The 27,369-nt window shown below is 37.4% G+C and overlaps 1 protein-coding gene across 2 annotated transcripts; it reads right to left on the minus strand.

Moving 5' to 3' along the window:
- Nucleotides 1-4,116: 4,116 nt before the first annotated feature.
- ddhd1b (DDHD domain containing 1b) lies at nucleotides 4,117-26,799 on the minus strand. Of its 2 annotated transcripts, none has more exons than XM_051873982.1 (13): nucleotides 25,710-26,799; nucleotides 22,047-22,253; nucleotides 21,565-21,693; nucleotides 19,429-19,576; nucleotides 19,239-19,348; nucleotides 19,035-19,141; nucleotides 15,734-15,981; nucleotides 12,767-12,842; nucleotides 12,531-12,680; nucleotides 10,746-10,810; nucleotides 10,340-10,518; nucleotides 9,434-9,682; nucleotides 4,117-7,753 (listed from the first exon to the last, which is right to left on the minus strand). In XM_051873982.1, the coding sequence occupies exons 1-13, from the start codon at nucleotides 26,467-26,469 to the stop codon at nucleotides 7,572-7,574; spliced, it is 2,610 nt and encodes an 869-aa protein (XP_051729942.1). In that variant the 5' UTR covers nucleotides 26,470-26,799; the 3' UTR covers nucleotides 4,117-7,571. The 2 variants fall into 2 exon arrangements, with proteins under 2 accessions (XP_051729942.1, XP_051729943.1); XM_051873983.1 differs by having other exon boundaries at nucleotides 22,047-22,223; nucleotides 25,710-26,798.
- Nucleotides 26,800-27,369: the final 570 nt, after the last annotated feature.

The raw sequence follows: 27,369 nt of genomic DNA on the forward strand, positions 1-27,369 counted from the left end.
AGCTCTTGGACTTGAGACAGAGCCACACTCAACTTAAACACACACTGGAAAGTCGCTTATGATCACGTGCAGCCCGGTTGGTAAGACCTGATTGGACATCTAACAGAGCTGCCTACTGATGTACTGATAATATATATTGATAATATAGACATTGACTTTATAAACAACTCTAAATTAGTTTTTATTTAAAAGTTGGAAACTGAAAACATAAATACATGCATTTGAATGAACATAGAAATTTCTATATTATTGTTTGATCGCAATAGGATTGGTTCCTAATATAATACAATAAGATATGATATCAGTTCAAAAGTTTGGACTCAACGGGATTTTTTAATGTTTTTGAAAGTCTCTAATGCTCACATTACAAATACAGTAAAACATTAATATTGCGAAATATTATTACAATTTAAAATAACTGTAACTGTTTTCTTTTTTTAATATATTTTAAAATGTATTTTATTCCTGTGATGCAAAGCTGACTTTTCAGCATCATTACTCCAGTCTTCACTGTCACATATGATATTGTGACAGAATTTTATTAATTTGTAAAAGGAGAATGCATAAAAAAAAATCAGTGGAATGTGGATGTCACCCGGTGGCTTGGTACAACACCTGATCAAAACCTCATGGGAACTTCAAATTTTGTGACATCAACTTCAAATTCGGAGCACAACTTGGTTAGAAATATGGCTAATTTTATAGCATTTTTAAATTACACACAAACACACACACACACACACACACACACATATATATATATATATATATATATATATATCATTTATTTATTTTTTCATTTTTTGAAGTATTTCACTTCAACAATAATCTTTTGAGTCTTCTTTAAAAAAGAGACCAACCAAGTCTGTATTCCAAAGCATTCATAAATTACAACCATTAAGTTTGGATAGTGCATTTTCATGTCTATGCTGAACAGTTAAGGGGTTAAAATTTATCCTGCACTTTTATCATTTTTATCATTATCATAGCCCAGCTGTATAGACATAACAATATGTCAAAATATAGCTGCAAGCAGCGATGATGGGGCCCAAGCCCCAGAGGCTTTAGGGAGACTGTGCGTGACAGGCAATATGCATTTAAACTGGGTGAATGTAAAATTATTTTGTCAAGATATGAGACTCTTCATGTTTCCCTTTTTGTCATTAATTTAATTCCTCGTGCCATGGCAACACCGTTCGAGGTATCCAATATCTGTTCGCAATGTAGCATTGTCAATGTCTTGGCATCATGTTCAGAAAGATTGGTGCGAATCATACGAGAAGTAGTTAAAAATTCAGAGCCTGACCTTTTAAAAAATCCACATTCTAACCAAAATAGCCGACGTCCTGTTTGTCGGAGCTAATGACTGTAAATTAGAGAGTTGTCCAGCTCGATGAGAACAATATACACTATATTGCCAAAACTTTTGGGACGCCTGCCTTTACATGCACATGAACTTTAATGACATCCCATTCTTAATCTGTAGGGTTTAATATGGAGTTGGCCCACCCTTTGCAGCTATAACAGCCTCAACTCTTCTCGGAAGGCTTTCCACAAGGCTTAGGAGTGTGTTTATGGGAATTTTTGACCATTCTTCCAGAAGCGCATTTGTGAGGTCAGGCACTGATGTTGGTGGGAAGGCCTGGCTCACAGTCTCCGCTCTAATTCATCCCAAAGGTGTTCTATCGGGTTGAGGTCAGGACTCTGTGCAGGCCAGTCAAGTTCCTCCTCACCAAACTCGCTCATCCATGTCTTTATGGACCTTGTTATCGCACTGGTGCGTGTTGGAACAGGAAGGGGCCATCCCCAAACTGTTTCCACAAAGTTGGGAGCATGAAATTGTCCAAAATGTCTTGGTATGCTGAAGCATTAAGAGTTCCTTTCACTGGAACTAAGGGGCCAAGCCCAACCCCTGAAAAACTACCCCACACCATAATCCCCCTCCACCAAACTTTACACTTGGCTTAATGCAGTCAGGCAAGTACCGTTCTCCTGGCAACCACCAAACCCAGACTAGTCCATCAGATTGCCAGACAGAGAAGCGTGATTCGTCACTCCAGAGAACACGTCTCCACTGCTCTAGAGTCCAGTGGCAGCGTGCTTTACACCACTGCATCCGACGCTTTGCATTGCACTTGGTGATGTAAGGCTTGGATGCAGCTGCTCGGCCATGGAAACCCATTCCATGAAGCTCTCTACGCACTGTTCTTGAGCTAATCTGAAGGCCACAAGTAGTTTGGAGGTCTATAGCAAGCTATTCACTCTACAGAAAGTTGGCAAATTCTGCGCACTGTGCGCCTCAGCATGCGCTGACCCCACTCTGTGATTTTACATGGCCTACCACTTCGTGGCTGAGTTGCTGTTGTTGCCAATTGCTTCCACTTTGTTATGATACCACTAACAGTTGACTGTGGAATATTTAGTAGTGAGAAAATTTCACGAATGGACTTATTGCACAGGTGGCAACCTATCACGGTACCACGCTTGAATTCACTGAGCTCCTGAGAGCGACACATTCTTTCACAAATGTTTGTAGAAGCAGTCTGCATGCCTAGGTGCTTGATTTTATACACATGTGGCCATGGAAATGATTGGAACACCTGAATTCAGTGATTTGGAGGGGTGTCCCAATACTTTTGGCAATATAGTGTATGTACAGAGTTTGGTGACTGTAGGTAAAACTAACCCCCACTTTTTTCAAAAGGTGGTGCTACAGAGCCCCTCCTCCACACCCGTTTGTAAGGTTTTACCAGTGTCTACTGGCTGACAGCTCTGATGTGTGTGTCGAGTTTCATGCAATTTGAAACTTGCTAAGAGCCTCAAAAACACCCCAAAAAGAATAATAAAGTTTGACGCATTGCCATGGCAACAATTTTTTTAAACATCCAAGAATCATTTCGCAGGTCTACATCTACCATGTCTTGACATTATTCTGACAAAGATTGAAGTCAATTGGGTAAAAATAAGAGGGTGATTTCGAAGCAATTTGAAGTGACACACTTCCTGCTGCCAGTTGGTGGCACTATGACTTTGACTCACAATATTCACATCCATGTGATCGTGCTCCTACAACGAACATGCAGTTGAAGTTTCATCAAAATCAATGTATGCAGAAGTTATAACACTTCCTGTTTCCCTTTTTCGTCATAAATACATTGCCTCGCCACGAACAAACTGTTCGAGATGTCCAATATCTGTCCACAATTTAGCATCCTCATTGTCTTGACATCATGTTGAAAAAGTTTGGTGCTAATTGTATGACGACCTTTAGTGCAGTAGTTAAAAATTGAGAGTTTGGTTCAAAAAATCCACAAAAATAGCTGACTTCCTGTTGGTCTGAGCTAATGACTGTAAATTAGAAAGTTGTCCGGCTTCATGAGAACATTATATGTACAGAATTTGGTGACTATAGGAAAAAATAACCCCCAACTTTAGACAAAAGGTGGTGCTTAAGAGCTTTACAGTAAATTTAATTTTTTTTTTTTTACTCTTTCATGTTTTGAAAAGACCAACTTTAGGTCTCTATTCCAAATCATTTATGAATTACAACCATTTAAGTTTGGATAGTGCATTTTCACGTCCAAATTTCAGAAGTGTGGTGACAGTTAACAGGTTAAAATTTATCCTGCAATTTTATCATTTTTATCATTACCATAGCCCAGCTGTATAGGCATAACAATGTCAAATTATTAGCATACCATTGGTGGAATAGAAAAATTGAGCACATAAGTTCAGTTTACCATCTTAACACATACAACAAACACTGGCCCAAAATATTGTATTAGTATTAGCTATAATTCCAAAAGACAGGTAGATTTACATCAAAATACAGTAGTCTTATATCATGTACAGCATTTGACATTAACAAAATATATGGGAAGCATTTAACCTTCCATTTTAAAAGTGTATAGTGTTAAGGTGACCTGCGACAACCCACCAGATGAGAACAACCGCTCTAGTGTCTACATTGTGTATGGCTAAAACTAAATGACCCCTCAGAGATTAATAAAGTTGTATTGTTTTCCATTGACATTAAGATCCACAGCAACTCTAGCTGATCCTTATATTAACTATATAGTCAGGATTTAAAAGCAATTTAGAGAATGAGACAGAGCAGGCGGTCAATATCAGTTTTAATGAAAATCACGAGGTTCATAAAAGAGGAACAGCTCGGCGTTCACTGAAGCTAAACATGAACAGACACGCTGAAGTCCAGTTCTAATATATATGCACATAATGCAGACCGTACCCTCTGACCACAGACCTAATGAAGATCTCACTGTTCAGTTTATTGGCACATTCAAGGGTGAGGTAAGGAGAAATGTTAAGTGCTTTTCTCTTGTCATCGTAAAGGCATGGGGGTGTTGATTTTCAGGATTGCTGTAAACAAATCATACAAAATGAAGACATAAAACACAAACTTAACACAAAAAAATGATAGTTATTTCAAAATGGCAAGGTCTTTGTGACTATGTGGTTCTTTAGTGCAGTAATACATTAGAAAACAGTAAGATGTTTGATATGCTGATTGCACATCATGGGCATAAAAGAGAATGCCACATATGAAAAATGTGTTTTTAACTTGGACAGAACTAAGAGGAGATTCAGTTAGGAATCTTTCTAACAGCCTCAGTGGAAAACATCCAGACTTTCTCTTTCATGCATGTTAAAGCATAAACTCTAATTCAGTGGTGATCATAGCAAAGAGTGCAGCTCAAATATGCAGTAGATTTCAGTGTCTATCATGCAAGTGTAGAGAAGAAACTAATGCTTCAGTGTATTAGAAAAAAGTAGAAAGAACAGGACCGGAAATATCTTTAAAGGAATAGTTCAGCCAAAAATACAAATTCTGTCATCATTCTCCCTAATGACGTTCCAAACTCATATGGCTTCGTTTCTTCAATGTAGGACAAATGGATCATTTCTTAAGGGATTAGTTTACTTCAGAATTAAAATTTCCTGATAATTTACTCACCCCTATGTCATCCAAGATGTTTATGTCTTTCTTTCTTTAGTCGAAAAGAAATTAAGGTTTTTGAGGAAAACATTCCAGGATTTTTCTCCATATAGTGGACTTCACCAGGATAGTGGGTTGAAGGTCCAAATTGCAGTTTTAGTGCAGCTTCAAAGGGCTCTACATGATCACAGCCGAGGAATGAGGGTCTTGTCTAGCGTAAAAAAAATAAACTAAAAAATGTATTTACTTTTTAACCACAAATGCTCGTCTTACACTAGCTCTGCGATGCGCCACGCATTACATAATCACGTTGGAAAGGTCACACGTGGTAGGGCGAAAAAATCCATCTCCTCCAACTTAAAAATCGTTCAACGTCGTTTTACCTTTTTTTGTGAGGGGCATTTGAGTTAGTCTTTGTACGTTCGCTTTGTAGATAGTGGATCCGTACTTCCGTCTACATCATGCGTGACCTTTCCAACATTATGCAATGCGTGGTGCATCACAGAGCTAGTGCAAGATGAGCATTTGTGGTTAAAAAGTATATAAGTTTTTATTTTTTTTTTTTTAAATTACTGATCGTTTTGCTAGACAATACCCTTATTCCTCAACTGGGATGGTGTAGAGCCCTTTGAAGCTGCACTGAAACTGCAATTTGGACCTTCAGCCCATTGTACCCCAGTGAAGTCCACTATATGGAAAAAAATCCTGGAATGTTTTCCTCAAAAACCTTAATTTCTTTTCGACTGAAGAATGAAAGACATAAACATCTTGGATGACATGGGGATGAGTAAATTATCAGAAAATTTTAATTCTGAAGTGAACTAATCCTTTAAGAATGTACTGGTCAATCTTTCCATGAAATTACAATGAATGGGATCATAAGGTCCATTGAACTTGTACACTATGTTCCGAGTCTTCTGAATCCATAAAATAATTTTGTGTGAGAACCAGACTGAAATTTAAGTGGTTATTCACTGATAACCTTCTCCTAAAACGCTGTGACCAGATCAATGATTCAGCAAACTGAGTTCAGGAATAATGTGTGAACGAATCATTCAGACTAAAGATCTGACTCAAATAAAGATTTGTTCATGAATCAGACATTGGCTCTTCTCTCATGAACTATCATGACTGTGGAAAGAAGAGCTCAGACAGATGTCAACATTTTTGGTTAATAACGATTTAAATTTCGGTCTGTTCACATTAAATCCAAAGGACTTGGAATATTTTCCCTTTTATGAAACTTTATGGTGCTTTGTGTCTTTTTTGAAACTTAAAAGCTTCAGTCTTCATCAAAGTTATTATCGTTAGCCAAAACTAAAACCATTAAAAAATTGTTTTGTGGCTTAAAGGGATAGTTCACCCAAAAATTTTAATTTTGTCATCATTTACTCGCCCTCAAGTTGTTCCAAACCTGTATGAGTTTCTTTCTTCTGTTGAACACAAAAGAAGATATTTTGAAGAATGTCGGTAACCAGACAGTCGACGGCACCCACTGACTTCCATAGTAGGAAAAAAAAAAATACTATGGAAGTCAATGGGTGTCGTCAACTTTCTAGTTACCGACATTCTTTAAAATATCTTCTTTTGTTGTTAACAGAAGAAAGAAACTCATATAGGTGTGGAACAACATGAGGGCGAGTAAATGATGACATTTTTTTTTTATTTTTGGGTGAACTAACCCTTTAATAAAATAAGAGATAACTGAAATAAAATAAAAAAGGCAACATTTCTCATTTTCACTTAGTTTAACAAAACACTAAATTAACTATAACCGAAAATGTATAAAAAATTGTATCTAGACATTAAAAAAAGTATAAAAATAACAAAAAACAAACAACAAAATTACTAAAACTAATTAAAATTTAAATGAAAATATAACAATAGTATATCAATTATACTAAAATAACACAAGTCTCCATTCATTGTAATTGCACGGAAAAAAGCGACTAGTACAATCCTTCAAAATACCTCCTTTTGTAGTCACAAGGATTTGGAACAACATGAGGGTGAATATATAATATAATTTTTAGGGTAAATCACATGTTTACTGATGGTTTTTCTCTCTAATAAATCCACCAGGTCTGTGTGCACTGCTCCCGTTGACTATCAACTCAATATTTGGCCACTTTCAGGAGTGATGCAGATTGTTATTTTATCATCTAAATAATGTAAACACATAAGAGTAATGCTTAATTTATAAAAATCTTCAAAACTATATTTTTTTAGGCCAAGAAATAGATCATATCAGATGTATTCCTCAAAAAACCCTTCTGATTGTGAACCTCCAATTCAGCAGATTCTTTTCAGTCATACTATCACAACCACAAGTTAAGTTAATACACATCAGTCAATATGAAGAGTTCGCTGCTTTGGGAATCATCAAGGTGTGAACGGTCCTAGCTGAAACAAGTAGATCATTGTCATCATTTCATTGAGGTTAAGAACAATCCTAGATGGGGGATGTAGGGGAGAGAGTAAGTCTCTTCCATGGGTGTGCTTCTAAATTAAGGAAAAACAAGGCAAGGACAGGATCCCTGATGCACAGTGAACAAGGTCTGCTAAACTACATTAAGGGAGTGACCAAGAGTGTGAGAGTTCATATGTCTGTGTGTTATGATTCAGGGTTGTCCTCTGCCATGTCATTCGCTTCATTTGGCCTGTACATGAATGTTAGCAGAAACAGAGCCACATCGTGCGAGCACCAATATGCCGTGTGTGACGTCACCGCTGACCAATAGCGGCTCTCCACCAGGCCCTCCCTCAGCTCAAAGTCGATGCGTTTCTCCAGCTCCACTGCAAAACAGTAAAAAGAAGGATGCTATTGTCAGAGATCTGGCGCTTTCCTCGGCAAAAGCGAATTTAACAAATCACTGAAGCTCTTATGAAAGCCGTTTCCACCTCAGAGTAAAAAAATATCTCCAAACTGTGACTTTATTTCTCGCGACTGCGACTTTGTTTTTCCTAATTTTATATTGAACAATTTGACTTTATACCACACAATATAACTTTAATTTTGCAAATTATGACTTTATCTCTTCCAATTGTGCCTATATCTTGAAATGTGATTTTATAGCTAACAATTGCGTAAACTGTTTTTCGCAATTGCGACTTTATATCTTATAATAGCTGTTTACATCCAGATTCAAATGTAACTTATGCGCTAAATTGTAATAAAACACTTGCAAATAAAGTACTGCTTCCATCCCATGTCTGGTCCTCTTCGTTTAGGGGTCACACTTGGCTCAAAAGTGACACATAGCCTTGAAATGTAATTTTTCTTTTTTTTTTTTTCCCTCAGGAAAACCAATGTAATATATTTTTGTTCAATAATATTTTTTGATTATTTAAAATTTTGAGGGTATTTTATGATACTATGCAATATTTATAAAATTTTTGTTAGCTATTTTTCCCCATTACACAATTTAAAATAATAGACAATTTTTTTTCTAATATATTTTTTTAATTAAAGCAGTATTCCATGTTGAAATAGAGACAATGCATTTAAAATCCAATTTTTTGAATGTAGATTAGTGCCACCTGGTGGAAGTAAAAAAAGAAAAACTTATGTAATGCAATGGTGTAACCACTAGATTCCTATATAGCTCTATATAAAGTGGCTTATAAATTATCTAGTGGTTTTCAGACATAAATACTTATTTTTATTACGTTGTGGATTTGGATTTATACCTGTCTTTTGGACATTCTCAAAGATTACTTTTTGTCAAGGTTTAGATTTTTGTTTGTTTGAAATGTGGATTTGAAGTGTCAGTTTTTGCATTATTTTACTACAGTCAAACCTGAACACAGAGAAGAAAATTTTGTTACACATAACATCAAAATTCAATAAAAATGTAACAAAAATTAACAGGTATGTTTTATCACAGCTTAATAAATCTGGGTCTGATCTGATTTCAACCTCTTATTTCAGTGTTTTGGCTCAATTTTACAATATAGTTAGAGCCACACCAGTTCATTTGTGCATATAATAGTGTATTGTGCGTGTGTGTGTGTGTGTGTAAGAGAGTGTGTGTTTGAGTGGGTGTGTCTGTACTCTTGTGTAACCTCTTTCTTGCTGTTAGTTTTTTTTTACTGCTTTGTGGCTGAATTATTGATTTTATTTCACACATTTGCAAAAACTTGCTCTGGATGTGTCTATTTTGCACTCTTGACATTTTAGAGTATCACCCCTTCATTGCTGTTCACTTTTTTTTCTGCACAGTGGCTGAATTGTAGTTTGTACCACCAAAAGATTCTCAGAATTTTCATATTTTTTCGTATATCCCATTCATTTCCAATGTCGGTCATTTTTGACCGCGAAGGAGCCAAGTGTGACTTTTTTTTCCTTTAACATATCCGTATCATGTCCATGATTTTTGTGTGTGTTCACATAGCTAATTCGACAAAAGTCACCAAGTGTCATTCCATTCCGATGAAGCAAAAGAATTTAAAATTTCAAAACGTAAAGATGCTTACAGGTGGAGTTATCCATAATGACAGAGGCTGATTGTGACATGCTGGTGTCTCCTGCCTTCTCCTCGATTTTCTCCTCTGTCTTCTCCTCTGGTTTATCGTCTAACTCCACAGATCTGCCCTCTTCCCCTTTCTCACATGCCCCACCTTCAGAGTCTGATGGCTCCTCCTCCACACCACACACCTGTCCACTAGAGCGGGAAAATCTGGAGAACAGGATACCGCCAATGCCTTTACCTATACTTGCCGCTCCTGTGAAAAATACACACATATGTAATTACATGTTCACACCAAGGACGATAACTTTAACGATAAAGATATAGTTCTAAAAATCATTCTACATATAACAGAATAGCAGGGTCCACCCACAATTATAACGATAATGGCACAGAGAAAAGATATCGTTGTAACGTGTATGACCTTTCCAAACTTTTCTTCTGCTGAACACAAAAGCAGGTATTTTGAAGAATATGGGTAAACAAACAGTTGATGGGCCCCACTGACTTCAATAGTATGGAAAAAAAATACTATGGAAGTCAATGGGGTCCATCAACTGTTTGGTTTCTGACATTCTTCAAAATATCTTTTTTTTGCGTTCAGCAAACACACACACACACCTTGAAGATTTATTATTGGTAAGAGAATTTCCAAATCTCCAGCTGTGTCTGACACTTCCTAATTGCTTTCTATTGATCAGATTCTTTGCTGAGTTGTTTCTGTTTATTGCTTTACACACTCAAATCAAAAGCTTTAAACTGCAGATGCTCAGTAATTGAAGGCAGACTGCCATTATCTCAATATTTAGGAACCACAATCTTACTCCTATATCACACACTATACATCCTGCACCTGCATACATCCCTGCAAGTGTTTTACATTTACAGCCTTCTTTAATGATCTCCATCTTACCCATGATGCTGGCCTTGCCCAGGTTGGTGATAGACTCGCCGTAGTGTCTGCGGGGCTGTGGAGGGGAGGTGCAAGGGCTCGGGAGACTCTCCGTATCAGACACAGAAGCACTTTCCTTTGATGGATTTAGTAGAGTGGGACGGATCTGGTCATACGGTGTGGGGCTGGTGGTGTTGTACCTAAAATAAAAGGGTAATTGTGAGATACAGTTTAAAGTACGAAACAAAGCCCCATTGTAAGATATGAAATCTCACTGTGAGATACAAAGTCGCAATCACAGTCACAATGCAATGTAAGTTATAGAAAAACAGACATTTTTAAATACTTAAAATATTTTCTGAAATTTTGGAGAAAAAAAAAAAAAAAAAACTTAATTTAAATTTAGCTACAGTATCATTTTACTCACCAGTGAATCTGGACAGGTGATATATTACTGTAATGCTTCAGGATGAGAGGCTCCAACCTGTATGCCTGCCAGGAAACCATTTGATTTAGATTGTCATTCATATTTCTGACTGATATTTGGATATTATACACCTTTAAGTACAATTAAGAACTGCAGTTTTTTTTTTAATACTGTTTTTTTTTTTTTTGGTCATGGTTTTGTGGACATGTACATTGGTTCTTTGGAACCATCTTACAAAGTACTATTATAATTTATTAGAATTATATTTATATTATTAATTAGAATTATAGAATTATATAAAATTAGGGACCATTTTAACAGATTAGATTTAAATACTAATATGATTACATTTATTTTAATGCTACAATTTTGAATTTATAAAATCATTTTGTAACACTTTACGTCTCATTTCTTAACATTAGTTAACGCGTTAGTTAACATGAACTAACTATAAGCAGTATATTTTTACAGCATTTAAAAATACAATTGTTCATTGTTTGTTTGTATTATTTCACAGTGCATTAACTTATGTTAATAGATACAACTTCAGATTTTAAAGTGCCCCATTATGTTTTTTTTTTTTTTTTTTTTAATATTACCTTTCATGCAGTGTGTAATATAGCTGCTTGTGAATGTAAAAGATCTGCAAGGCTTTAAAGATCAAAGTGCACAACAAATAAAGTTGTCTCCTAAAACAAAGAATCAATTCTAAACTGCCAAAACGAGTCGTCAGCAATTCCAGTTTCACTTCCTGTTACATACCTATGTAATGATGTAACAAATTTGCATAATGCCACAGCCTTTGGTTTTCATTAGCTGCCTGTGAAAAAAAGTTTAGTTTGTGCTGTCAACATGTCGAGAAGATGCTGTTTTCAGCGCTGCAAATTCACTTTGTATTCACTTCAAAAGAGCAGAGTAGACCAATCACAACAGACTGGGCCGTCTGACCAATCAGAGCAGAGTAGACCAATCACAACATACTGGACCGTCTGACCAATCAGAGCAGAGTAGACCAATCACAACAGACTGGGCCATCTGACCAATCAGAGCAGAGTAGACCAATCACAACAGACTGGGCCGTCTGACCAATCAGAGCAGAGTAGACCAATCTCAACAGACTGGACCGTCTGACCAATCAGAGCAGAGCAGACTAATCACAACAGACTGGACCGTCTGACCAATCAGAGCAGAGTAGACCAATAACAACAGAATGGGCCATCTGACCAATCAGAGCAGAGTAGACCAATCTCAACAGACTGGACCGTCTGACCAATCAGAGCAGAGTAGACCAATAACAACAGACTGGGCCGTCTGACCAATCAGAGCAGAGTAGACCAATGACAACAGACTGGGCCGTCTGACCAATCAGAGCAGCAGAGTAGACCAATGACAACAGAGACACCGAATATTTGAGTGAACCGTATTCGGACTCTTTGAGAAATGAGGTGATGTGCAATGTATAATAATTGAAGTGGGTTTTTTTTTTTACTTTGACGCATGTAAATCTGTTGTAGGAGACCTCCAAAAACAAAATTAGTAACGTTTAGCACTTTAAAAAATGTATTAGTAAATGTCAAAATTAACATCAACTAAGATTAATAAATGCTGCGGAAGTATTGTTCATTGTTAGTTCATGTTAACTAATGTTAAGAAATGAAACCTTATTGTAAAGTGTTACCAAACATTTTAATTCTAAGTTTTGAAATCGGCTCATAATATAAATGGACCTGTAATGAGAAATCTGATGCTAGGCTATATTTACACTCCAATAACAATCACACTTACTACAGGATCAGTGGGATGGAAGATGTTGAAAAGCCGTTGGCAGATGGATTTGGGTAGGATGTGGTCCTGCGTTGCGTCGTTTCCAGGACGGACACCTCGCAAAGCCAAGAACACAGCCAGAGGAGATCCCATGCAGAAGAAGTTCTCCACCTACAACCCCAAATCACATGGTTTATTACATGAAACTTGCACAAACAGATGGTGGGAAGGAGAAGAGAAGGGTATTACTAACATACCTTGAATTTGAGGGCTGGAGAGGGTCTTGAGGATGAGGTTTGGACATGCTGAAGCTTATCTTCCAAATCCCTCATTCTGCAAATGAATATTAAATTAGTTTTTTGGAGCGGAACAGTACACACACCAGATTAACAGAGGGATTGTCATTATGGAGTAGAGTGGACACAAAACTAAAAACCTTTAAATAATACATCACCCTCTGAATCTATCAGAAACAACATGAGAGCAGTAAAATCAATGCAACTGGCAACCGAACAAATGAATAATACATTAAGAACTATCAGGAAAAGATTGTAAAAGATGATCTTTTGTAATTTTAGTGTATCCTACAGTTGAAATTACTTGACTTTTACATTTTCTGAAGAAAACAAGAGTGGTATTAGCCTGTGCAAAACTGATGGCCACGATGCAAGGTTGCATGGCTATTATACATCGCTACACAGCTGCTAAGGTAGGGCTGGAAAACTTTGGCCCACAAGGTCCACTTTCCTGCAGAGTTTAGCTCCAACCAACAAACACACCTGGACAAGCTAATCATGGGCTGCGTCTGAAAGCTGAAAAATACTGCCTTCTGATGGTGCATTCCAATGTAGGAAAGCATCAAGGCACTTCCAAATCCAATGTTAGCTTCACTTCCTGCCTCCTGGGATACCTTCATTTGATCAATTTTTGAACGATCCCTTTGATATCCCACAATCCTGTACATTCCATTCCATGACAGTTAAGAAAAAAAAAAGATGGTGTCTGATGCATTTGGTTGTCAGTTTGTGCATAAATGTTTTTTAAATAAAGTTTTGATCAACATTTTTGATCAATAATTTTTTGATCAATTTTTTTTTATCACTTTTGATGTCATTTCTACTGAGAAATTAGTATTGTAGTAATTAAATATTTGCTTAGCTCTCAATTTTGCTGTAGATCATTAAACCGTTATGCTGCCTCAAGCCTGTCCGAAATCAGTTTCGTGAGGTACCTTCATGTGCAAACGCTGCCTGCGAAGTCAGTGAGGCAACAAGTCAGCTGCCTAAGCTTTTGAACGCAGCCAAGGTCTTCAGAATTACTAGAAAGCTACAGGCAGGTTGGTGTGATTAGGGATAGAGCTAAACTCTGGAGGAAAGTGGATCTTAAGGGCCAGAGTTGACCAGCCTTGTGCTCTGAGTTGATATTAGCATGTTGCTATGTAGTGGCTATGTTGCTGCTGATTGTTTGTGCGTTGCTAGAGTGTTCTGGGTGGATGTTAGCATGTAGCTATTGTGTTCTGAGTGGTTGTTGGTTTCTTGATAATGTGTTCTGGGTGGATGCTAGCATGTTGTTACTGTGTTCTGAGTTGTTGCTGGTGTCTTGCTAGTGTGTTCTGGGTGGATGTTAGCATGTTATTACTGTGTTCTGAGTGGTTGTTGGTGTCTTGCTAGTGTATTCTGGGAGGATGTTAGCATGTTATTACTGTGTTCTGAGTGGTTGTTGGTGTCTTGCTAGTGTGTTCTGGGTGGATGTTAGCATGTTATTACTGTGTTCTGAGTGGTTGTTGGTGTCTTGCTAGTGTATTCTGGGAGGATGTTAGCATGTTATTACTGTGTTCTGAGTGGTTGTTGGTGTCTTGCTAGTGTGTTCTGGGTGGATGTTAGCATGTTATTACTGTGTTCTGAGTGGTTGTTGGTGTCTTGCTAGTGTGTTCTGGGAGGATGTTAGCATGTTGTTACTGTGTTCTGAGTGGTTGTTGGTGTCTTGCTAGTGTGTTCTGGGTGGATGTTAGCATGTTGTTACTGTGTTCTATGTTGTTGTTGGTGTCTTGCTAGTGTGTTCTGGGTGGATGTTAGCATGTTGTTACTGTGTTCTATGTGGTTGTTGGTGTCTTGTTAGTGTGTTCTGGGTGGTTGTTAGCATGTTGTTATTGTGTTCTGAAGCTGCGTCTCATTTCGGAGGCTGCATCATCCAGAGGTTGCATTTGAAGGCTGCATACATCATCAAGGATGTCTTATTTAAGAAAATTAACTGTAATAAAATTGACTGTTATTCCTTGTACAGATAAAATACTGTAATTTCTCTTACATTGCAATTTAACGGTTACTTATCTTAAATGAGACCGCCTTGATGGCATATGCAGCCGACAAATGCGACCTCCGGAGGAGGCTTGAGTGGTTGTTCTTGCTAGTGTGTTCTGGGTGGATGTTAGCATGTTGCTAGAGTGTTCTGGCTGATTGTTAACGTGTTGCTAAAGTGTTTTGAGTGGTGGTTAGCATGTCTTCTGAAAGGTTATTGCTGAGAGGTTGTTAGTGTCATGCAAGGGTGTTCTGAGTGGTTGTTAGCATTTTGCTATGCTACAGGCGCCTACAGCTGTACATACTGTGCATACCAGTGCTTGTTCCCTGCGGATATTTCAACAGCTATATGTCCTGTATATCTGTCGAATGACCCAGCGAAGCCAGGCATTTGTGAATCAATCTTTTGAGTCGGTTCTTTTTTTCATTAAGTTGACCAAACAGGTTTGTAAAACAGTCTGAATCAATTCACATCCGCTGTCTCACTAAATCATCTGAAGCGGTTTCTCGGTCAGTAAAACAGACAGTATTGAGATACTGTGAGAAAACAAATAACACTGGGTGAAGTGGATATTCACCTACAAACAAATTAAACAAAAGGTTACTTTTTGAGATGTGACTTTCAGAAAATACACACACTGAAAGTGTTTTTGTTTCCGCCCGTGCTGTTTGTCTGCCATTGTTGTCACTGATCATTTAGTCTTAAGAGTCTCAAATCTTATAAAAGTGCATAATAGTTACATAAATGCTAGACATTAGCAGAGTTTCATTTTTAATGAGCACATATTGAATTTTTGAACTTTTTAGTGTTGTTTTTGCATGTAGAAATCCTGCAGGCACCACTATGCTAGAGTGTTCTGCATGGTTGCTTATATCTTTTACTTCATTTAATGTGAGTGTAGAGTGTAACTATAATTAGTCATAAACCTTAAGCATGTGATACGAAGATCCTCCAGTAGCTGTCGCTCTTGTCTGCTGACATCAGCCTCCATGGCATCTACCACCTCTTTATGAACAAAGCGCACAGGGTCCCACCCTGTCATGATGTCAAAGGTGATGACACAGCCGAGCGAGTGGGAGACGATGGACACCTTTCCTTTCTCTGCAAATTCTGGGTTGCGCTCACAGAAGAGCATGTAGAGTCGGTTCAACTCATTGGTCAGACCCCGGGTGATCTGAGGATGCAAGTGCAGACAGCGTGAAACGAACAAGTGTGACACTTTATTTGTGCACTAGAAAAGATTGGGACAGAGTGTGTGTCTGTGTATGAGTGGGACATTTAGTCTGATTTTACATGAGAGAGCTCTGCTCCAAAACCTAGTCAGTTGCCTGGCTTTCTACTGCCTATATAGGCAGCTGCCTTCTAAATTAGCATGCATTATGAAATGGAACTTAATAAGTGACAGATTTGGAACGGTCTACATAGGTAAATAAAAACAGCACTACTCATGTGAAGTGCATGGGAAATTCAGTAATTGTGTAAAAATACTCTAATAAGCATAAAAATACATAGCACATATAAATATTGTTTAAATGATCTATTTTAAATAATATTGAGCTATTTTTATCTCTACTTTTCTGAACTGAATGAAATATTTTACACTCAACATTTCTCATCCACCAAGTACAAAAGACTGTACTCTATATAATATTAATGAAATAAGACCATTTAAGTGTACTTCAAGAGAGTAAACTTTCATGATTATGTTTATTAACACACTTAAGTGCACTATTAAAAAGTGTACTTTGTAATAATGTCAAATTAAAAGTTTTACTCTTAAATTAAATTTCAAATCATTGTTTTAATAATCTTATATATATATATATATATATATATATATATATATTTTATACATATATATATATATATATATATACCACACAATACAAATATTAAAGCCAAAAATATGTATTAATGCAACTTTCATGAAGTAAACTTTCACTAAAAGCCTTCCTTCCGCCAGAAAAAATAGTCCCTGACCGTGAACAGCAACAGAAGTTACATTATTACGCCTTTAGATGGCGGCAAAGACTGTCTTTATGAGTGTGTCAGTCAGTAGCGAAGACTTTTACATTGAAAAGACTGAATTGTTGTGAACACGGAACAAGACGCAACTGACAAATGCTTTGACTAGTGCTGTCAGTCACGGGAAAGCCCCTTCACTGTTAAAAGGACAAGATAATACTTCGGACATTTAAACAGATTTTTTATTATGAACATAGGACTGACCTGAAGGAAAATGCTAAATCTGAATGCAGGTAATAAACTCGCTCACTCGATCTCTTTCTCACAATACTCTCTCTCTATATATATATATGGTTAGTTCCTGTCCTTGATTCTGATTGGTCAATAGCTGTGTTTTATTCACGATAAAACACGGCTATGAACGCTTCACCTAACGGTTCTGTGTATCACTACACAACACCCTTAGCAACCACTCTTAGCAACGTAAACTGTATGTTCACAATTTATATTGTCCATTGAAGCTTACTGTATTAAGTAGAAGAGTATTGTGAGAAAGAGATCGAGTGAGCGAGTTTATTACCTGCATTCAGATTTAGCATTTTCCTTCAGGTCAGTCCTATGTTCACAATAAAAAATCTGTTTAAATGTCCGAAGTATTATCTTGTCCTTTTAACAGTTAAGGGGTTTTCCCGTGACTGACAGCGCTAGTCAAAGCATTTGTCAGTTGCGTTTTGTTCCGTGTTCACAACAATTCAGTCTTTTCAATGTAAAAGTCTTCGCTACTGACTGACACACTCATAAAGACAGTCTTTGCCGCCATCTAATGGCGTAATAATGTAACTTCTGTTGCTGTGCACGGTCAGGGACTATTTTTTCTGGCGGAAGGAAGGCTTTAATTGAAAGTTTACTTCATGAAAGTTGCATTAATACATATTTTTGGCTTTAATATTTGTATTGTGCGGTAACCGTTTTATAAAAGCAATAAGGTACTCGAGGCTAGTGCTTCACGATACACGATACAGCACAGCCTCTCGTACCTTATTGCTTACATATATACTGTATATTATATACTTATATTTTAATAATCTGTTATTAAAACACCTTTTGTGCTTTAAAGTACACTTTTTATGTGTTGATTAACATAATAAAGTATATTTAAAGTACTGTATTATAATTTTAACTGTAGTGTGTTATTAAATATTACATTTAAAATTAATATATTTGAAATGTACTAATTTGCAACTATCATTACAAATGTGTAATTACAAGTATATTTAAATACATGACATACAAGTTTAAGAAAAAAATGACATTAAAGTATATTTCAGTACATTCAACAGTAACTTTAGCCATATTTCAAAGACAATAGAATTATAAAATTACATAAAAAGAGCTCTAAGCACTCTAAGGTTCAGCTAATTGCATTCAATATAAATTTAAACTATAATACATTTTAATTTAATTACAATTAATATGCAATTAAGGGCCAGATTTACTAAACAGGGCAAACTAGAGTGAGAGCACAATTCCAAAAAAAGAGTGGAAAGTTCTGCTCATGATCTACTGACGACGCACAAATGAAAGAACACAGACACAGCTGGATCATTTCCTTATTGACCAATGCAATCTACCGTATGGTTTAAGACATGCTTTTTTTTTTTTAAGGGAAGTAAATAATGGTGCAAATACCAGTATATTGACTTGAAAACCTTAATAAATCACCTTGCATGATTCATTTAAATACTCTCCTCCAATAAATTTTGCATCTGAAAGGGAAATTCCTACAAATGCATATGCAATAAGGTCAGCCGCAAAAATAACTGCGCCTATTCAGTGCTAATTTTAGTAAATCCTGACAGTGTTTTTTTTTTAATGCCAAAAGAGGGTTTGAGTTGGCGTAAGCTGTTAGTAAATCTGGCCCTAAGTGTCAGAAATCATTACAGTCAGTTTGCACTTAAGTATTTTCTTTTACGGTATTTTATTTCTGTAATAAAAGTATGCTGATGTGTACTGTTTTTTTTTGTTGTTTTTTTTTCCACATGGGAATACCTTCTTAAAAAAGAATGCATGTGATGCTGCCATACATTTTGGTGAAAATAAAGTATTTTAGTATAATCATGCATAATTTAAATATACAGTAGCTTCCACATCAGGAGCACGAATATGATGCTTTAAAAATCCTGTCTTGTTTATTATGGATTAGAGAGTTGAAAAAAAAGAGCAAAATGAATGAAAGAGTGGAGGATTGTAGCTGTATGTCACCTCATCCCTGTATAAAGGGCTTGTGTAGTACATAATGTCCATTGCACTGCTGTTCAGCATGTCTCTCAGACCTCGCACTTTGTCTGGAGTAATGGAGTCCACGGTGTCTGAAAATCATAAAAAAAACATAATCATGTCTATCACTGATAATAGTTTTCAAACATAATGTAGTTTATATTTTTTATCATTGTCCATAGGCAATACCTCCATCAAGGGCAAGTTTAGATCGCCATTCCACAGGAAGGAACTCAACGTGTTCATTTGTTCGGTCAGAAAAGTGCTTCTCCTCCATCTTGCGGGCAGCATCACGCATCCTAATCATCAATGAAATTCATCAGTTAGTTTCAGGACTAGATGTTTTGTGCAGACTCAGCTGTGCGATTGGTGGACTTACATGCTTGTATTTCTAATGATCCGCCCCTGATCCATCTTTTGGCCAATCCCATGTACCACAAAGACTATGTGTGTTGTTTCAGGGGGTGTGTCCTCTGGAGCCGCCTCCTCCACGTAACCTCGGTGGAGACGTGTCCCACTGCTGGAGGCTAACCAGACATGACACACTGATAACCATGCACTTTATTTTATTTTTAGTTTTAATAATGGCTTCCCAGGGAAGGGTTAGTTTACCCAAAAATGAAAATTATGTCATTAATTACTCACCCTCATGTCGTTCCACACCCTTAAGACCTTTGTTCATCTTCAGAACACAAATTAAGATATTTTTGATGAAATCTGATGGCTCAGTGAGGCCTCTATTGCCAGCAAGACAATTAACACTTTCAGTGCCCAGAAAGGTATTAAAAACATATTTAAAACAGTTAATGTTTTGTAGTCATGACTACAATTGTTCAACCTTAATATTATGAAGCGACGAGAATACTTTTTGTGTGCAAAAACAAAACAAAATAATGACTTTTCAACAATATCTAGTGATGGCCGATTTCAAAACACTGCTTCATGAAGCTTCGAAGCTTTACAAATCTTTTGTTTCTAATCAGTGGTTCGGAGTGCCAAAGTCACGTGATTTCAGTAAACAATGCTTCTTAACGCCATAAGTGTTTCAAAATTTCAATAGTTCATGTAACTTTGGCAGTTTGATACACGATCCGAATCACTGATTCGAAACAAAAGATTTGTAAAGCTTCGAAGCTTCATGAAGCAGTGTTTTGAAATCGGCCATCACTAGATATTGTTGAAAAGTCGTTATTTTGTTTTTTTGGCACACAAAAAGTATTCTCGTCGCTTTATAACATTAAGGTTGAACCACTGTAGTCACATGAACTGTTTTAAATACGTCTTTAGTAGCTTTCTGGGCATTTGAAAGTGTTAATTGTATTGCTGGCAATGGAGGCCTCACTGAGCCATCGGATTTTATCAAAAATATCTTAATTTGTGTTCTGAAGATGAATGAAGGTCTTACGGGTGTGGAACGACATGAAGGTGAGTAATAAATGACATAATTTTTCTAACCCTTTAAAGGGATAGTTCACCAAAAAATGAAAAGTCTGTCATCATTTACTCACCGTCAAGTTGTTCCAACCCTGTATAAATTTCTTTCTTCTGCTGAATACAAAAGAAGATATTTTGAAGAATGTCAGTATCCAAACAGTTGTCAGTAACCAAACACTCCACTGATTTCCACTGTATTTGTTTTCCATACTATTGTAGTCAATTGGGCCCATCAACTGTTTAAACATTCTTCAAAATATATTTTTTTGTGTGTGTGTTCAGCAGAAGAAAGAAATTCATACAGGTTTGGAACAACTTGAGGGTGAATAAATGATGACAGAATTTTCATTTTTGGGTGAACTAACCCTTTAAATGTATTGAATGTACAATCTTAAAAGTATTTATAAAAAAAAGCTATACTTGCAGATAATATTATTTAAATAAAATAAAAGGTCACTTAAGTGTACTTTTAAGAGACTTTAAAATGTGCCCTTTGTAATAATGTCAAATTAAAAGTTTTAAAGTGTACTTCTTTTTCACAAGGTTTAGACTATTCCACATCAAGTTAATACATAATACACTCTCTTGAATCGATTGTACAAAACCATTAAAGATCACATGAAATTTAAAATGTTTTTATTTTGGCTTTTAGTCCATGTCTATTTGTTTTGAAATCATCTATATGCTAGTGTACTCCAATAATGTACTTTTAGCAGATCCATGAATTGAAAGTTACTGTCTCTCTCTTCTGGGAAAACAGACCAAAAATATTGATGACTCATGCTGCACACAGATTTTTGTCAAATCAAACGCAGGTCCCTCCCACAGCATCCGTCTAGCAAGTAGCAAATCATGCACTAAATCTACACTTATATGGCAGAAATAGTAAGAGTAAATAGTATGCTAGTAGGTTATTTCGAGTTATTTCGAACTATTTAAAAAAATTGGGCCTTCATTATTTCCTTCCCAAACTTCTAGTTTTAACAGAAAATACTAAACATAACATGGAACACAGAACTCATTGTGCCATTTCATGTGGTCTTTAATTAAACAACACTATTGAGAATGTACTTTTACAAACCTTTTGAGAATCCCAGTTTCTGAGTGACAGTTCGTGCGATCTTAGAGGTGGTGGCATCACTGTAAAGGTACACTTCATCCACGCTGTGCCAGTCCACGTGGCTCCGGCTGAGTTTCAGACTGTGAATGGCTGAGTGAATTAAGGGCAGAAGTCAAACAGGTCTGTTTCAAATTACCCTACTGTTAAGTAATCTTCATGTCTAACTAGATCAGATAATTTCAATTAAGGGTCGTTTTGAGTATTCACAAACCTAACTGAAAATTGATACCCCTTTAGTAGTATACAAGTTACCAGAGTTCAACTTAGTTCAAATGTGTGTAGGAGACAAACAGGATGTCTGGGTCGGGTTGTAGCTCATTCATGACTGTGCCTCTGGATCAGCTAAACTAAGCTTCAATGTTAAGTCGATCTTTTTTGTGTGCTTGACCCCTAGTACAAAGCCTCCCCTAACCCTGAGTCCTATTGGTTCAATGAGCTATTACCATCTTTGCTGTCCACTGTGGTGGCCACCGCTTCCGTGTCAAAGGTGTCTTTCATCTGCTGCCCTCGGAAACGGGCCAGGTGCTCCAGTTCAATGAGGTCACTGTCCTCTTCCTCCAGAGGCAACCAGGTACCGTCCGTGAACCACTGGCCTCTCATGACTGGGATGTGGTCCTGTTCTGTAAAGACAAGCAGTCCGAATTGTTGTCCTGAAGCAACAATTCATCTGACTTAAGCACACTGTATGTTTTTGGTCACAATTTTGCAATCTAAGACAAATATCTGGGATCCTAAAGGATTGTTGTTGTTGTATGGTAAAAATTGCGAGTCTTTGATCACCTAGCATAACCTTTGCTACGTTTACGCTTGTCTTTTACACTACTTCGGCGTTTTCGACCCTCAAAAACTGAGACTTTTCGAAAACACTGCAGAGCCTGTTTTAGTTTGAAAATGCCGGGGTTGCGATTCAGTGTAAACAGACCAAAATGGAGACTTTTGAAAATGATGACATGGCAGTCCACATTTGCTCTGCATATCTTTGACAACCGTGTAAACAACATGGAGACTGAACTGCAATCTTTGCTGGCCTTTGTTGTCATTTTAGCAGCCAATGTGCAGTTAAACTCTGCATTTTTTTTAATACTGCAGTTACCTACATGTGCAAGAGGCAAATGTTTACACTTCTACGTGCATGCCCAGTGTGCATGAACAGTCATGTGACATGCGTCTTTGTTTGTGTAGTGTAGACAGAGATCATTGCTGAAACGCTGTGGAAACGCCAGTGTAGATGAGGATTGTTTTCATTTTAAAACGGCATTTTAAAACAAAACACACTAGTGTAAATGGGGCCTAAATGTATGCTACTATGGAAGACCAATTGTTAATTTTTTTTATAAAACTCAAACAGTCAGAATATTTGAATTTTACCATATAAAAATGAGGTTGTTACCTTTTTTTCAGATGTTGCTGTTTTTGTTAATGAACATAAATTTACCTCTGTATCCCTTCTCAAGCTACTACTACTGTCAACTCAAGCTAGTGTCAAATGCATTTTTAAGAGACAAAACATGTAACATTATTAATATATCAGCCTGCCCTGAAAACTGTGCCGAAGATACATGCCATCAAAGTCAGGCAACACAAACCTGTTTCATGACTTGAAGAAATATCACCCGTTAGAACATGCAGAAATGAAGAAATTAATTTTTCAATTAATATATTTATTTTGTTAAGGAAACGACTGGAAAACTCTAAAGAATTCAAAAACGTGAAATGTTTGTGATGTTCTGACAATAAAGAATAGTTTAGTGTCATCTTCGGAACACAAATGAAGATCTTTTTGATGAAATCTAAGAGCGTTCTGTCCCTCCATTGACAGTCCACGCAACTACCACTGTCAAGGCCCAGAAAGGTAGCAAAGACATCATTAAAGGAACACTCCACTTTTTTTGAAAACATGCTCATTTTCCAACTCCCTTAGAGTTAAACAGTTGAGTTTTACCGTTTTCGAATCCATTCAGCCGATCTCCGGGTCTGGCGGTACCACTTTTAGCATAGCTTAGCATAGTTCATTGAATTTGATTAGACCGTTAGCATCTCGCTCAAAAATGACCAAAGAGTTTCGATATTTTTCCTATTTAAAACTTGACTCTTCTGTAGTTACATCGTGTACTAAGACCGACGGAAAATGAAAAGTTGCGATTTTCTAGGCCGATATGGCTAGGAACTATACTCTCATTCCGGCGTAATAATCAAGGAACTTTGCTGCCGTACCATGGGTGCAGCAGGCGCAATGATCACAGTCTCTCACAAATGTCTCCATGGTTGCAAGGCACGCTCCCTGTGCAAGCAGGGGGTCACAGGCGCTCGTAATATCACCCATGCACCCATGGTACGGCAGCAAAATTCCTTGATTATTACGCCGGAATGAGAATATAGTTCCTAGCCATATCGGCCTAGAAAATCACAACTTTTCATTTTCCGTCGGTCTTACTACACAATGTAACTACAGAAGAGTCAAGTTTTAAATAGGAAAATATCGAAACTCTTTGGTCATTTTTGAGCGAGATGCTAATGGTCTAATCAGATTCAATGAACTATGCTAAGCTATGCTAAAAGTGGTACCGCCAGACCCGGAGATCGGCTGAATGGATTCGAAAACGGTAAAACTCAACTGTTTAACTCTAGGGGAGCTGGAAAATGAGCCTATTTTCAAAAAAAGTGGAGTGTTCCTTTAAAGTAATCCATGTGACTCTAGTGGTTTAACCTCAATTTTATGAAGAGACACGAGTGCTTTGTTTGCGCAAAAAAACAAAACTTACCACTTTATTTACAAAATATTAATCTCTCACATCAACACAACACCCATTCATTGTGGTGCTTTCATGAATGCGCTTTGGAGATTAATATTTTGTAAATAAAGAGGTAAAATATTTTGGGGGTTTTTTTTGCGCAAACAAAGCACTTGCGCTGCTTCATAAAATTGAGGTCAAACCACTGGAGTCACATGGATTACTTTAATGTCTTTACTACCTTTCTGGTGCTTGAAAGTGGTAGATGCGTAGGCTGTCTATGGAGGGACAGAAAGCTCTCAGATTTCATTAAAAGATCTTCATTTGTGTTCCAAAGATGAACGAAAGTCTTACGGGTTGGGAACATGAGGGTAATTAAAGGGTTAGTTCACCCAGAAATTAAAATTCTGTCATTAATTACCCTCATATCGTTCCAAACCCTTAAGGCTAAAGATTACTTTGGCCGTCCAGCATTACGTAATTTTGACGTTTCAAAAAATTTATAAAGAGATCGTAAAACTAATCCATATGAATTGAGTAGTTTAGTCTAAATTTTCTTTAGAGACTCGATCACTTTATATGATGAACAGATTTAATTTAGCCTTTTATTCACATAAACATTAATCAGTGAACATAAACAGAAGCTCAACAGAAACTGCTTGACGTACGAGAACAAACCTCTTCCGGAAGCTCAAACGTGCTGCGTAACAAACGAGAATGAACCTCATTGGTTCTCGTATGCGTCAAGCAAACATGTTTGAGCTTCCATTTACCACAACTGATGTGTGTTGATGAATGTTTATGTGAATATAAAAGCCTAAATTCAATCTGTTCATCATATTAAGTGATCGTGTCTCTTCAGAAAATTTGGACTAAACTGCTCAATTCATATGGATTAGTTTTACGATCTCTTTTTGAGGTTTCAAAGTGTCAGTTGTGTCTATGGAGGGACAGAACGCTCTCAGATTTCATCAAAAAGATCTTAATTTTTGTTCCGAAGATGACGAAAGACTACGGGTTTGGAACGACATGAGGGTGAACTATCCCTTTAAATAAGATTTGACAGCTGCTGCAGAGAAAAAAAAAATTACTTACGTTTCAGTTGTTTCTCACACAACCTGTCATATGGCTTCAGAAGACTTAGAATACAGTGCAAGAATTATATAGATTACTTTTAGGATACTTTTATGGAGCTTTTGGAGCTTGACAGCCTCAAGTAGCATGTAATATCGTCGTATGTATAAGAAGAACTACATGAACATTCGGCCAAACATCTCTTTGTTTTTAAAAAAAACCCAACATAACAAATAGGTTTGAATTATGGCATCATGTTTGTTTTCTTTAATGTAATAAGTTTGAAAAAAAAATACTCACGGTTCCAGTATACAGGATAACAGTCTTTCCCTTTGATGTCCACCTCGTAGAGTCCTCCACGGACGCACACTGCCTCCACGTTGATGCTGTCTGAATCCAGCTCCGTCTCGTCTGTTGAGCCTCCAGCATCCGCACTCTCGGGTACCGGCTGCGCTGCCACCGCCGCCGACTGTCTCCGGACCGCCGGTGCTTCGCATTCTGATGGTGACTCGAATAAATCCTCTGCTTCTTCAATGGCATCCCTCCGTTTGACCTCGTTCGGGTTAAGTTCGCAGAATTTGCGATAAGCCAACTCGATTTTCAAAGAATCGTGTCCAACAAACGGTTTCCAGGTTCTCTTGTCCTCTTTGTAGAACCAGCGCACCTCTTCGGGTCCGAGTTCCGTTACAACTTCCCCGCGGTGCCGGGAGCTGTTGGAGCGGTTGCGTTTTTTTGTGGCGACGTTCCCGTCGCTTTCGCTGTAGTTCGGGTCGCCGGGTATGTCGAGAAAATCTGTGTCCGGATCAGAACCGAGACGGCCATGATAGCCGGCGAAACCCTCTTCCACCAGGCCTAGCATCAGTTCGCGTTGGCCTCGGGGCAGCGGCAGATGTCCGTCTATGCCCGACTGCACCGCATTCATCCCGCCGTGTATCGCATCGCCCGTGGGTTCGTTAAAGCAGGACGTACACGCATCATCCATCCTTCCCCAGTCACTGCCGCTGACATTTTCCCTGCTTTTCGAACAACTCAAAGACATTTTGTCCTGACAAGCGCTCATCGCTGTCACCGCTTTCTAGAAAACAGCAAACGGAGCGATTTCAGCACCGGTCAGCTGATTATAATAACAACAAATCTAACGATGTCAAAACCTCTAACGTTACTTCCCCCGGCGCGACCAAAGCCGCCAGCATCTGTACGGATGCGTCAATCATACACGTTGGACTTGAAACGCCATTAATTAAAAGCGAATTCACTCGGACAGTCCTCAACTTATAGGGCGGACACGCCAACCTGTTCGCTTTCCAATAATACGCCGACTGTATTTCTCCCTTTGGAGCCCCTCTCCTCTGTAGGGACGTCCGATTCGTTCGAATCATTCTGTTGAGTCGGATCTTTTGAGTGATTTGGTGCTGTTCACAAAATCAGTCTGAACGAGTCGTCCACTGTCCGAGCGGTTCTCGAGTCCATTCAACTCGTTTACACGACGAGAACCGTGGGCCCGTAACATATAATTTCTGTCATAGCTGACTGGAATATGCCTTATATTTACATCTTTATATGTCTGAAATAATAATATGAGTAGAATTATGATACTATACAAATTACAAAAACAATCTTATTATTAATCAAAAGTGTAATATGAAATTTGAGATAGCCTACAAATATTTATTTATTAATGAATTTCAAGACCTCTCTCAATTTTACGGAAAATGCACTTTTTTGCTTCACTGCATATTCTAAAGGGAATGAAAATGAAAAAATGTTTTATTTTACTTACATTTCTGAACAGTCACATTCACAAATGTAAGTTTAATAATATAAAGCCAGTAGACAGTATATAGATTCTTGAAGAAAGCTTTGTGAACTTTACAAAATATTTATATGACATTTTATACCCAATTGTACCCTTATTCTGATTTTTATATCACTATATGTCGTATATTTTCTGTTTGTTTTT

This window comes from Ctenopharyngodon idella, chromosome 20, assembly GCF_019924925.1.
Source record: "Ctenopharyngodon idella isolate HZGC_01 chromosome 20, HZGC01, whole genome shotgun sequence".
NCBI classification, from domain to species: Eukaryota; Metazoa; Chordata; class Actinopteri; order Cypriniformes; family Xenocyprididae; genus Ctenopharyngodon; species Ctenopharyngodon idella.